This window comes from Larus michahellis, chromosome 7 (assembly GCF_964199755.1).
Source record: "Larus michahellis chromosome 7, bLarMic1.1, whole genome shotgun sequence".
Lineage (NCBI taxonomy): Eukaryota > Metazoa > Chordata > Aves > Charadriiformes > Laridae > Larus > Larus michahellis.
This window is the reverse complement of record NC_133902.1, coordinates 43223009-43236901: the sequence shown is the minus strand read 5'-3', so window position 1 is coordinate 43236901 and position 13893 is coordinate 43223009. Positions and strand designations below refer to the sequence as shown.

Here is a 13893-nt window from a genome sequence, read left to right as displayed (position 1 = left end):
GCCGGGGGTCCCTTCTCGGGAGGGGGGGGTTGGTGGGGTGGGGGTGGCACCCGCCGGGGCTGCCGGGCTCCTCGCCACTCATTAACCCGGGGTTTAACCATTGACGGTCCCGCGGCGGGACCGGGGAGGGGGGGTTAACCCGTGGGCTGCCAGGGTGTCCCGGGCCCAGGGGCTGCCCCCCCCGTGTCCCCCACCCCGGGGGTGACAGGCACCCGCCCGGCATCTCCCCCTCCCCCGGCCGCGGGGTGGGAGCGGGGTGCCGGGGGAGGACCCCGCTTTCCCGCGCAGCCCTTGCTCCCCAGGGACATGTCGCTACGCACTTCGGAGAGGACGCAGACCCCAGCGCCTCTGTGTCCCCCTCCGGGACACCCTGCGGGTCACCGCCTTGGGGAGGTGGGCACGGGGGCACAGCCCCCCCCCCCTCGAGCTGCTCACAACTCCCAGCCGGCAGCAAACCAGCCTTCACCCCCTTCCCAAATTCTTCTCCCTGTGAGCGCCACATTGCCCCCTCCAAACGCTCCTGCACCCCGAGACCCCCATCGGGGACCGACAACTGGGGACCTCCCAACACGGGGCAGGGGGAAACACCCCCCCAATCACGCACCACCCCATCACCGCTCGGATGTCACGCGTGGCCCCCGGCCCCCTGACGAGATGCCACCGCACCCACAGCATCCCCCCAACTCCCTCCTCGAGGGTGGGTGGGGGGAATGGGGACCCCCGTGCCCTCGCAGCCCGCCCGTACCTGGTTCATGACGCTCCCGAAATCCATCCGGGGTCTCGCCTGCCTACATCCGAAAGGGACGGCAGCGCAGCCTCACCTGGCCCGGGGGGCGCGGGGGGCGGCCGGGGAGCGGCTGGGGGGCGGCTGGGAGGGGGGCAGGCGGGAGCCCGGCGTCGCCCGGGCGGGCAGGCGTGAAGACAGACTGCAGGCAGAGCCCCCCTCCCTCCCCGGGCCAAGCCTGGAGAAGGAAGGAAGGAAGGAGGGAGGGAGGAGGGAGGGGAGGGAAGGAGGGGGAGAGCCGAAGGGTTTCGCTCCCCGCAAGCGGGACCCCGGCGATGGCGGGGCGCAGGGGGGTCCCGCCGGCCCCCGCTCCCCTCCGCACCCCCGCGGCGGCCGGGGGCTGGGGAGCCCGGGGGCGCCGGCCCCGGCCCTGGGGAGGAAGGGGGTCCCAGGCGGCTTTTTCCACCGCTCCCCTCCCTCCTCTCGCTCCTTCTCCCTCTTTCTTCTCCTCTTCCCTCTCTCCCCAGCTGCACTGCACGCTCCAAGTCCAGCCCCGCTCCGCTCCCCTCGCCTCCCCCAAAAACACCCTTAAAGGCAACCAGGAGCCCAGCTCGGGCAGCTGGCCCTGGGCGAGGGGTGCTGGCAAGTGGGCTGACACCCCCCCCCCCGCCCAAAAAATCCCCCCACCACCACCTCTGCTGCCTCCCCCTGCAAACACCTCGCACCCCGTGCCGAGGGGCCGCGGCGGGCGGCGGGGCGCAGCAGGGTCGGGGCCTTATCGCCCCGCGTGACGCCACAGGCGTCCCCGTGCCCTTGGCGGGGGCGGGGGGGGGGGGTGGCAGGGACTGAGGTGTGGGGCCCTTCTTGGGGCCTTTATCTCCTCAGCACCCCCTGGCACAGCTCGGTGTCCCCCTGCCACACATGGGACGGGATGCCCGGTTAAGGGTCCTTGGGTGCCCCACACCCTCAGTGTTGGGGGGGTGCGAAGATTTACCAGCCCACCCCCCAATTAAAAAGCAAAGCCAAAATGCTGGAAACGCCCCAGCTGTCCTCCCCGCCCGCCTGTCCCAAACCCAGGGTGTGCCCAGCATCTCCCTCACCTTCCTCCCATCTCCCTTCCTCCTCCTCAGGGGCTCTGTGTGGCAATGGATGAAGCCCCGCTCTCCCTGGCCACCCCTGGGACAGACCAGTCCTGGCCCTGCTGCTTGAGCAAGTGCTCAGTGCCAGGAGACCTGGGAATGAAGAGGGGAAGCCCCCAGAAATGTGGGACGGGGGGAGCCTGCCCAGTGGTGGCCCACAGAGCGGCAAGCTGGACGGGGAGGCAGCAAGCCAGGCACCCGGCCCAGTGCTGTTGACATTTTCTCGCCCAACGCCTCCCCGTTCCTGTTTGCATTTCCGTCCTCACGCCGTGGGCTCAGCCAAAAGGCTGGGGCTGGCTCTTGCCGGCGCGGGGCAGGACCCCGGGGACCCCTCCTGCCTCACCACCCCCCACAAAAGTCACCGGGGATGGGGTGGCAGCAAGGGTCTCTCTCTCTGCATTCCTCCGAGACCCCTGTAAAATGCATCACCCCTGTGAGTTCAATCCCACTTGAGATCCCACAGATCCTGCCCAGCTCCTCCGTGCCTCAGTTTCCCCAGCAGCCAAGCATCAAGAGGCACCGGCAGATCCTGCCCGCTGCCGAGGACAAAGCAATGGAGCCCCAAAATCCCTGGGGGCACCTCCTTGCCCCCCTCATGAGCAAGCACCAACCTCACTGCCCTCCCTGGCACCCAAGGGCACAGGGCTGGACCCCGACAGCCACTGCTGAGAGGGCAAACCCCACCACAACCAGAATCCATTGGCCCCCCCAAACGACCACCCCCAGCACCACAGCCCCCAAAAAGCAGGTGTCCCAAAAAGAGGGGAGCACTGAAACCAGGATGGAGGGGCAATGAACGCCATGTGCCAGGGCAGCTGGGCACAGACCCCAGCTCAGCTCCATTACAGATTCCCACACGAACCCCCCAGCCCCAGCTCCTCAGGAAGTGGTTGTGGGACGGCTCACAGATCCTGGGAAACACCAGCAGCAGAAGAGCCAGGGCCAGATGGGAAAGCGTCAGCAGCCAAGCGGGATGGATGAGTGGGTGAGGGAAGGGCACTGACACCACATCCCTGTCCCCGGGGAGGTGACGGGAGCTGTCCCTTGGGAAGGTGACGTGTCCCCTTCACAGGACATTGACACAGAAGTCCTGACAATGCTCCTGAACTCCAGCCACCAAATACCTCCTAGAGCCATCAGGTCAATGTGTGGGTGGGAGTGGGTCCAGCCGTTGGCCAAGTGGCCCCTGCACACAGCGGGGTCCCCCCAGCCCCCCCTGAGAAACCACCCCCCACCTAAACCAGCTCCTCCACAACCCAAAACAAGCACCCGTGAGCATCACCACCCCAGATGTCACAGGAAGAAGTGGAACTGGGGACCAAACACTGGGGCGGGTCATCTCCAGAGGGCAAAGCATGTGGGAGGAGATGAAGCCCCAGTGTAGGGTCTGTAGAGCCCCTCTTGAGCCAGACCGTTCAGCTGGTTTGGGGTCAGTGCCACCCCTCAGAGGGAGCTGGGGGTCCCTGAGGACCCAGCACCCTTCCTGGGACAGGTCTCAGGAGGGGTGGCCATGGGGGATGCAAAGTGGTCTGGGAAGGGAGAAAATCAATGGGAAATGAGGCAACGATGCCCCGCAGGAGCCCCTGTGCAGACCTGGGGGGCTGGATCCAGGCCTGGAAGCCCCCGAGGAGGGAAGCTGGTGGTCGCCCCTGCCTCGGCTGACACCTCCCAGGCCAGCCCCTGGCCAGCCCTCACCAGTGCAGCAAACGTGGGCGGTCTCAGCATCCCCGCTGCCCTGCCCACCCTCCCTGCGTGCGGCAGCACCCGGAGGGTGCAGAGAAGGGCCCCAGCTCCTCCAAGCAGCCGAGCCGACTCCCCCCCCCCAGGAGCTGAGAGAGGACGAATATTTGGGCGGTGACGTAAAGAAGGGGAAAAAGGAAAGGAGGAGGAAAAAAAAACAACCCAGAACCCCCTCCAGAACATGCTGCACAAACACGACCTGGTACCGCACCGGAGCAGGGCTGACCCCCGCAGCCCCCTGTCCCGCCACCCTGGCTGGGCCCGTGCCAGGGCCAAGGACACATTCCTGCGGCATTCCTTCCCCCCCAGCCCCCACCACCCGCTCTGTTGTGGAGAACAGGGGGTGTTGTTAATTAGCTGTCCCGAAACACTGTGGGGGGTGGCTTTTAATGGGGCATCGGGGACAGTTATGGGACGGGCAGCTCCCCGTGTGACCGGCACGTCATCCCCTCCGCTGCGCAGGGAGGAGGCAGCAGGTCGGAGTGGCTGGAGCGGTGAGCGGGGACGGGACAGCCACACGTCCCCTAGCATGAGCCTGCAGCAGCTGGGACACTGATGTCCCCTCCCTGCAGCCACCACGTCTGGCACAGCCACGGGCAGCCCGCGATGCACAGCCTGGCCATGCCCCCCAGCACTGCTCAGAGCCCCCAGCCACAGTACAGCTGCAGGGTGCCCATCACCACGAGTCAAGCCTGCCCAGAAGGTTCCCTGCCTCAGTTTCCCCTCCTGACTTGCTTTGCAGGCAGGGGTGGTCCCCAGCACCAGCTGAGGTCAGGAGATGCACGTCCCCTCCACCAGCACCGTGTGCCCCAGCACAGGTCCCACTGCGTCCCCCCCACCAAAGGCCCGTCAGCCCCGCGGGTGCTGGGAGCAATTGCTCTGGCCAGGATGCGCCTCGCTGCCCGGCCCTGGCCCCACTCCAGCCCCTGGTTTAATGATGGACAAACTCCCCCCCCACCCCGGCCCCACGGCGTCCCTTCGCAGGGGGGCACTCGAAAAACAAGCCAGGCCTGGCGCGAGGCCAGCGGGGACGGATGGCACCGAGCTGGGAGCACACGCGTGTGACCGCCCGCCTGTGTGCGAGCACGCTTGTGCACACGGATGGGTGTTCTCGCATGCGTGCGCGCTCCCCGGCAGGCTCACGGGCACACGCATGCATCCGTGTGCACGCGTGATCACGCACAGGTGGGCACACGCATGGTCGCGCAAACACGCTCGTGTTCAGGCACATGGGTGCACACTCACACACAAGTGTTCACATGCACGGACACACACGTACTCACAAACAGGGTCCCACAGCCCAGCGCGGCTTCAGCGCCCGCTGCCGGCTCCCCAGGGGGTGTCAGCGGGGAATGAGGCAGCCCCCAGACACCTTGGCCCCATGTGATGTGCCGTGCCTCAGTTTCCCCTCTTGGCACAAGCCGGCACCCCCCACTCCCCCGGGACCTGTGGGCGCCAGTGTGGCACAAGTTGAGTGGGGCAGGCTGGAGCCTCGCCAGGACCAGGGGCTGGCGCTGCCGCCACTTCCCAGAACCACCCGCTGGCCATCACCAGCTGATTCGGCAGCCAAACGCCGCAGAGCTCTCCTTCCCCCAGCCAAACCAGCCATCACCAGGCCGGCTCATGCCATGGGGAGAAGCACCATCTCCCATCTTTCTTCAGCCTCTCCAAGCAGCATCATGGCAAAATGCAACCCCAGCCAGAGCAAGCACATCCCAGGGATGGGGACGCTCCCAGCATCTCCCTTGCTCCGTGATTTGGGACACACCTGCATGGCCCCACTGCCCAGAGCATCCTCGGGCTCATCCCTCCGTCCTGGGGAGGGGGGCAGGGTCACCACCAGATCCTGTCTGTGCCACGACCGGCACGTGCCAACACATGGGCTCCCCACTGCCACAGAAAGCACTGCACCCCGTGACATGTCCCCCACCTCCAGCTGCCCCCGGCGAAGGGCTCTATGACTCAGTTTCCCCACTTATCAAAGGAAACTACAACCTCGTGCTTTGGGCAATCAGTTTTGGTGTGGGGAGGGAGGGAGGGAGGGGGCAGGCTGGGGGGGTCGGATACACACCAGAGTCCATCCGTCTGTCCATCCCCCCTTGGAGGGAGGGAGGGAGGTTTGCTAAGCGAGGAAAAATCCCTGAGCGGAGGGGCCGGGCGCGAGAAGGGCCTTACATGGGCATGGGAACGGCGTCGTGCTTCCTAGCTGATGCGTGTGCGGCTGCCCCAGCCCCCCCAGAGCCGCCCACGGGCGCTGGGCACCCCGCCAGCATCGCTGCCACCACGGGGCACCTCGATGTGCCTCAGGGCAGGGGGGGACCTCAAGGGGTGCAGATCACTGCCGGGGCACAGGTCCTGCCTGCCCTGGCACAGCTCTGCCCGCTCACCACCTCGCCACCTCTCTGGGGACACGGCAGTCCCCAGCACGTCCACACCTCCCTGACAGGCCCACATACACCCCAGTGTTGTCCCCCCCCATATCCCCATCACATCCATGATATCTCCTGGTACCCCACATCCATCACCTTCAGCACAATCCTTCACACCCTGCCAGCCCCGCTACCCACACCCCTATTTCTCCCCCCTCCCACCCTACCCAGTCCATTTGGGGGTTTTAACTGGGGTTTTCCCCCCCAACTGGGTCAGGAGGCAGCTGGCCAGGAATTGGCTGTGCTGGGAGGCAGCCTGGGGGGCAGAACAAGGGGTCAGAGTAGGTCCCAAGGGGGTAAATAGGGGGACCAAGGGGAAGATGCTGCCAATATAGCTCCTGTGGGACTGGTTCCAGGGACAGGAGCCACCAGAGGGGGGACACTGGGACCTCATCAGCCTCTCCAGGGCAGGAGGAGGAAGCGCTGGGGGGTGCAGCTGCCAGCATTTTGGGGGTGAGCCCATCTTCCCACTCCAAAGTATCCTGGGGGTGCAGGGGTTAAACACGAGGGGCTTCAGGTAGAACAAGAGGCTGTTTTTGCTCTGTGCCAAGCCCCCTCCCCACACGCCGCCCTCCCTGTAGACCCTACAATAACAAGCCGGCGTGTGAGTCAGCTGGCCGCTTGCCCGGCCGGAGGAGCCCCTCCCTGGGCGCTGGCCCAAAGGAGCTCTGCAGAAGGCCCCTGGCCCTGGCCCCATGCACGCACCCCCCCAGCAGCACACCCCTCGGCTAGCCGGCCCCACTGAGGCGGCTCCAGCTTCCAGCGAGCGTGGGAAGGGTGACGGAGGCTAATGAAATGCAGCCGGCTGTGGGAGCGAGCCACGGGCTGCTCCTGCGCGCAGCCTACTCAGATGCTGGGACCCTCGTGTGACACACACCCCCCCTTAGTGCATAACCCCATATCAGACATCAGAGAATCCCCACTGGGCACACGCCCAAACACACGCGCTTCCCGACACTCCCTCCTGCCTGGAAACCACTGGCAGATGCTCCCCGCCACCGCCTGCCGTACTGCGGGCATCCCCTCACCCCGTGTCCCCTTCACCTCTCCCCGCAGCACCCTGGCATTGAGGCAAAGCCGCCCCCTCTGGCCACAGCCCCCAGGCGCCTTTGGCAGAGGGTTCTGAGGCTGGCACAGGGTCCTGAGGCTGGCACAGGGATGGCAAAGGGTCCCCACAACGGCATGGGGTTCCCAGGGTGGCACAGGGTCCTAGGATGGCACAGGGTTCCCAGGGTGGCACAGCCCCACCAAGCCCCCCGGCCAACTCTGCCTTGCCCGCTCAGGGCCCAGGGTGCCGGGCACGTCCCCAGGGTGTCCCTGCAGCCTCCACCTCCTTCCACCCTCCGGCCAGGGCCCGATGCCACGGCTGCTCCCAATGCCTTCCCCACGATGCCACCCACGCTGCGGCACACTGCGATGCCCGACGCGTGCCGGGCCCCTGGCACAGGCCCCCTCAGGCCCTTCCTCTCCCTCCCTGCCCAGCCAGGCATGGGCACGGGCACAGGCATGGGCACGTCCCAGCCTACGCTGCCCGCCTAGGGCGTGCCAGCCTCTTCCCACCGGAGATGCCAGCCCCAGAGCCGGCTGGCATGCATGCCTCCTCGGGGATTCAGGAACATGCAACCTCCCCTGCCCCGGCAGCACCACAGTGGGCGCCGTGCCCACCTCCAGCTCGCTGGAGAACCTGGGTTGCCGTAGGGTTCCCCTCCACCGGCGCGGCAGCCGGACAGACGGATATCACCACTGGACATCCTCAGCTCCACTCCCTCCTGCCAGCCAGATCCATCCCCGGTGGTGCTGGGTATTGGGAGAGGTGCCCAGCTGGCACGTGTGCCACCGGCAGCGCTTGGATGCGGCGCATGGCACCCACGTGCAGCAGCACCCACCCTGGCAAAGGGCACCCCACTCTGGGCAGCGGGGCACTGACCCCCGCCAGCCCCCTCTGAGCAGGGCTGCCCCCCAAAACTCAGCCCTGTACCCGGACAGGCACGTGCACCCCAGCAGCAGGGTGGCACTGCCAGCCTCACCCACCAGCGATAGCAGTGCCACCACGACCAGCCCACAGCCCATCTGGGTGCCCATCCAGTGGGCTCAGTTGGCACAGACTGTAGCATCCACCCTCCAAGTCTCCAGTGACCCCCGGATAGGGATGGGCATGACTCAGGGCGCCGGCCTTACCTTGGCTTGGCACTTGGTGTGGCAGGAGAGCTTGCAGCCTGCAGGAGGGAGAGGGGACACAGGGTTAGTGAGGGCAGGACGGGGGACATTGGCATGGGGCAGCCTGTGAGCACCCCGCATGGGGGGCAGGATGGAGGGTGGCACCCAGCGCTGCGGAGCATGGAGCACCTCGGCTGCCGGGACATGCACACGGATGTCCACGCCTGGCACATGCGCATCCATACGCACCGAGTGGCACTGGCACAGCACGGCACCACGTACACATGCCTGCGGGGCTTGGGCACATGCCCCACGCACACGCGCCGTTCCCCAATGGTGCCAACGTGCCAGGGAGCGTGCAGGCGTGCAATCCCCAGTGCCCGGGGCTGCACGGCGTGAAGGGAGGCCACGCACGGACACGTCTCATGAGGCCCCGCACGTGCACTGGCATGCATGAGCGTGCCACTGGGGTGCTGCCAGCGCCCATGCCCCCGCCTGCCCACACGATCCTGGTGCACGCTCACCAGTCCCCAGCAGAGGACACGCATCCATGTGTCCGACTGTCTGCCGCTGCTGGGAACACGCACTTACACATGGCACTGCCATGCTGCCTGGGCAGCCCTGCAAAGCCACATGGTCCCCTCCCCAGGGAACATGGGTGTCCCCCATGTGGCGTGGCCCTGGCCACGGCCACCCCCAGGCCCTGTTTCCCCCCCCCCCGCCCCGGGGGCTGTTTCCCGAGGTGCAGGAAGCCACATTGTTCCCGCGTTTCCGCCCGCCGCCCCTCGCACGGGGCTGGGCAGCGCCGCACACGTGCGAGGGGCCGCGGCATTGCCCGTGTCCCACCGGCCACCGCGGGCACCCACCCCTGCACACAGACCCGCGTGCCTGCGCACACGCGTGCGGCGACCGTGGCACACGCGTGTGCAGCTGACAAGCGGCCACATGCACACAGGCGCCTGCCTCCACGTGCCGCCCTCCTCCCAGCCACCCTCCCCACCGCAAAGGTGTCCCCGCAGGCCCCTGCGCACCCACAGGCTGGCACAGGCACGTGTCCCCATCCTCGTGCGCACGCAGGGACACACACGCCTGCACGCGCTGACACACACACACACACAGGCGCGGGCACTCACGGGCTTTGACGCCTCTCGTACGCACACAAGCGCCTTCACGACCACGCACGCTCACTGGCGGCCTGCTGCACAAGCACCGGTGCAAGGAGGGCAGCTCCGTGCCAGCACGTGCACCGTCCTCCCGCCCCCCCCCAACCCATGGCACACGCGTGTGCCCACACCCCCGGCTCACCTCGGCAGGTGCTGCCCTGGCGCGTGATGGCCTGCCGGCAGATCCCGCATGCCTTCACCTTCTTGAAGCTCGTCATCTTGAAAGCGTGTGCTGGGGGGGCCTCCAGGTCCTGGGGCTGGGGAGGGGGGGGACACACACACAGGGTTTTGTCAGCGGGAGCGAGGTGGCAGGGAGAGCGGGGCACCCAGCCCTGCCCTGCCTCAGTTTCCCCACATGGATACACGCGTCCCACACACACACACACCCCATCAGCTGGGGCCGTGGCTCTCTGTGGCAGGGCCGTGGGAAGGTGGGCACGGCGTGGGGGGGACGGACCCCCGACTTCTGCCCGGCTGGGCAGGGGGCGGTGCAACACCCCCCCACACCCCCGACCCCCCGCCGCGGCGGACCCTTTAAATAGTCTCTGGCGCCCCCTGGCGGTGTGCGACGCACGGGGGGGCATGTGGGGGGTGTGTGTATACACACGATGTGCGCGCACACATGACCACAGGGGTGTGAGCATGTGGACACGTACGTGTGTGTGTGTGCACAGATGCGTGTGTACGTATATGCGTGTATGTGCGCACAGGGGTGTGTGTGCGCACGTAGACGCGTGTGTGCACAGATGTGTGTGTCTGTGCACAGATGCGTGTGTGCATGTACGTGTGTGTGTGTGCACAGACGTGTGGGGGCGTGCACACAGACATGTGCGTATGTGCACAAACGTGTGCGTGCATGCACGTGTGTGCACACAGATGAATGTGTGTGTGTGTACATGCACGTGTATGTGCAGAGATGTGTATGTGTGCACAGAGGCGTGTGTGCGCACGCCGACGTGCGTGTCTGTGCACAGATGCGTGTGTGCATGTACACGTGTGTGTGCACAGATGTGTGTGCATGCACATGCATGAGCGTGCACAGACGTGTGTGTGCAGACGTGTGCACGTACACGCATGTGTGTGCACAGACATGTGTGGAGTTGTGCCTCCTGGCGCGCTGGTGCATTCGCACGCATGTCCCCGTCACTGCGTGCCCATGCACAAGCGTTTCTGTGCACACGTGTCCGCAGGCACAAGCGCGTGTGCCTGCATGCATGGGGGGGGGCAACATGCTTATACAAGCGTATGTCCATATGTGTGTGAAAACGTGTGTGCATGTGAGCACACGTGAATGCACATATGTGAACGTGTGTGTGCATGCACATGTGGGAATACACAGATACGTGTGCAAACGCACATGCACACACCCAGGTCCGTGCAGGCACTGCCAGAAGAGTGTCACTCAGTGTCACACCGTGTTTTGGGGTGCGGGCAGGGCAGGGGTGGGGAGCATCGGGGGTGCAGTGCCCCCATGAGCGTGAGGGGCCATGCCCACCCTGCCTGGCGTAGCCCACAGATCCAAACGCATGCAGGCACCGTGGTGTGAGCGTGCAAGCGTGTGCGTGTGCTCACACACGGGGGTGGAGGGCAGAGGGGGGGTCCTGGCACAGCTGCAGCCAGCCAGCACCCCTCCTGACACCCCCCCGGTTGTTTTCGGCAGGGGTGGGGGGGGAAGCTAACCCCTGGCAGCGCACCAGCTCTGCCTACCCACCCGCCGCCAGATGAAGACATGAGCCCCCGTAAATCCACCTTTTCATGCCAAGACTAATGAGATTAAGCAGAGGCCCGGCGGCCCCCCCCTCTGCGCCTCGCCCGAGCGCCCTGCTCTCCTCCAGCCTCGGCACTGTGACAGAGCTGGGGGGGTGCCAAAGTGTTGGGGTGCCGGGTACCCCCCCCCCGCGAAAAAAAACCTCCCTGCCTCAGTTTCCCTGCTGCACACATGGACGGGCAGAAGGGCTGCACACGGGCACTGCGTGCGTGCAAACACCCCCGGGGCCGTGAGGCTGCGCGTGTGTCAGGTCGCTGCCTGCACACGCACGCCTGCGAGCGTGCACATCCCCACCAGCCACAGCAGCAGCAGACGCGTGGGCACATTTCCGTGTTCCCACGTGCGCGTCCATGTGCAATTGTGTGCACGCTCCCACGGGTCTGTACACGCGTGTGCAAGCCCCTCTTCCCTGGGCACCTGCTCCTACAAAGCCACTCGCTGGTCCCCTGGTGCTTGTGCCACCCTTCCAGGGACCAGGCTGTACAAACACACATGCACACGCGTGTGCACAGGCGTATAGTCACCCATCCGGCAGCCGTGGGAAAAGCTCCCCCGGGCTGGGGGCTCCCACGTCGCAGTTGCTGGGTGACAGCAAGGCCTAGCGATGCCATGAGCTTGTTTGCATATGCAAAGCAGCATCTTTGCTGCGGGGTGCCCCGGGAAGAGGCTTTGCCCCCTGCTCCCAGGGACCCAGCCGGGATGCTCAGGGATGCCGACACGTCTCCCACGCACACACACCCCCCACCCTGCCCTGGCCCCACATGTTAGCATGGGCCTGCTTCATTAACGGCAATTATTCTCACTAGGGTAAGAGCTGCCCCCCCACTGTTTCCCACCCCACAGAGTCCCCTCTGCTTGTGCTGTTGCCAACATCATCCCCATGCCAGGGGGCTGCCAACGCAGCACCCGGCTTTATGTCCCCACCTCCCTGTTAGCTGGGGGGGGGGCACCCTGCCCACACAGTGACACCCTGCCAGCCCGTGAACCAGCCCCTCCCACAAAACAACCCTGTCCCAGCTCCACACTGGCAGGATCCCAGTTAGCCTCCCTGCCCCCAGGGCTGGGAACTGCTGGGGGGATGCATGGGAGGGCTGGGGGGCCTCTTGGGGACGCCATCTAGGTACCCACCCATGGGTACCCACCTCCAGGGGCCTCCCCACACACAGTGCGGGGGGGGGGGGGGGCACAGGTATCCCTGGCCATGGGCCCCCCAACACACAGACCAAAGGAGGCTGGAAGGGGACCCAGGTGTCCTGGGCTGGAAGAGGCACCGGGGAGAGATGCCAGATTAATCAGGAGCTGGGAGGCCTGGGTTCATTGCCCAGCACTGCAGAGAGGTGCGGGGGGGTGGGGGGGGTGGGGGAACTGGGACACCCAGTTCCCCTGAGGCTGCAAAGCTTAGGCTGGGGAGGGGGGGGGACGACGACAACAGGACCAGGACAGTTGGGTCCAGCACGGTGGGCTCAGGGCCACCCAGTGCCTTGCACCCCACCGCTCACCTTGGTGACTCGGGAGGGAAGGCCGTGCCCCCAACCCCCCCATAAACTAGATCCCCCCCAGTCTACCCAGTTTCTCTCCCTTCCAGTGGGGCAGCAGAGCCTTGACGTGGGGAATGGTGGGGGCGTCCCCACCCTCCCTATCCTCAACCCCACACCCCCTCCATAGGTACACACACATTCCCCCCCCCAGTTCCTGTCCCGCATCCCATCCCAGTCCCCCCTTCCTGCACCCCCCATCCCGCTGCCCAGCGACGCAGCTCTCCCGGGCTGGGTCCCGCTCCACGCCCCCCGATCCCCGGGGCTCCTCCCGGCCCCGCTCCCGGTCCGGTCCGGTCCCCGCAAGTCCCGCCCCAGTGTCCAGCCGTCCCTGACGGTCTCCGCTGTGTCTCTGTTCCCCTAGAGCCGGTGCCGGTCCCACACCGCCGGCTCCCCCGGCTCCCAGTACCCCTGTCCCGATGCAAAAACCCCCGCTCCGTCCGGTCCCCCCCCGCCACCAGCTCCCATCCATCGCCCGCTCCCGGGACCAGCCCCGCTCGGAGACCCCGCTGCGGGGCCCCCCTGCGCTGCTGTCCCGCTCCCCCCGGTGCCCCCCCGGTACCCCCCCGGTGCGGGCCGTACCCAGAGCAGGCAGGAGAGGCAGAGCCCGGTCATGCTGCCCGCGGCGCGGCCCCGTGGCCGGCCGACCCCCCCCCCGGCCCCCTCGCTCCGCCCGCCCGCCAGCCCCGCCCCGGGCCCACACCGCCCCCCCCAGCCGGGGGGAGAAGGGGGGCGGCCCGACCCCGCAGCGCCCACCAACAACCCGGCCGAGGTGGCTCCGGGGGCGGCCAGGACCCCCACCCCAGCAGAGGGGCTGCGGGACTGGAGGGGCCGGAGTGAGGCTGTGGGTCGTCCCGACCCTCCCCTTCTCCCTCCCCCCCCAACATTTGGGATCCATTTCCTCCGCTGACACGGGGGGCACCCGCCACCCACCTCTTCCCCACCCCTCCTCCGGCCTCCAGCGGCTCCTGCGGCGGGGTGTCCCCCCCCCATCCCCAGCCGTGTCCCCTGGGTGGTCCCGGGATGGGAGACAGGGAGGGATCGGCGGACATCCGTGCGCCGAGCTGGGGGGCCTCAGCGAGGGGGGGACAACCTCCAGGCGGGACGGAGAGCGGCTGGCAGCCCGCGGCCCTGGCGGGGATGAATTTGGCAGGGGGTGCCCCAGCCCCTCCGGGGGTGCCTGGCCGGGCAGCACCCGGCTCCCTCCCACCATCCCCCCCGCCCCTGCCAGCGCTGAC

At 67.1% G+C, this 13893-nt stretch overlaps 1 protein-coding gene across 7 annotated transcripts in view; it reads right to left on the bottom strand.

The window, feature by feature from the left end:
* Positions 1-13287, bottom strand: part of TNS1 (tensin 1) — a 67838-nt gene extending 54551 nt beyond the window's left edge. For 4 of the 7 annotated variants that reach the window (XM_074596040.1, XM_074596041.1, XM_074596043.1 and 1 more), the window contains exons 1-3: positions 13238-13287; positions 9495-9609; positions 8211-8248 (exon numbers count right to left, since the gene is read on the bottom strand). In XM_074596040.1, the coding sequence (XP_074452141.1) occupies positions 8211-8248; positions 9495-9609; positions 13238-13270 (186 nt within the window). In that variant the 5' untranslated portion in view covers positions 13271-13287. Of the gene's footprint in view, positions 1-745; positions 1334-8210; positions 8249-9494; positions 9610-13237 lie in introns of those variants that run through there. The other 3 variants (XM_074596045.1, XM_074596046.1, XM_074596047.1) reach the window with 2 other exon arrangements.
* Between the last annotated feature and the right edge of the window lie 606 nt (positions 13288-13893).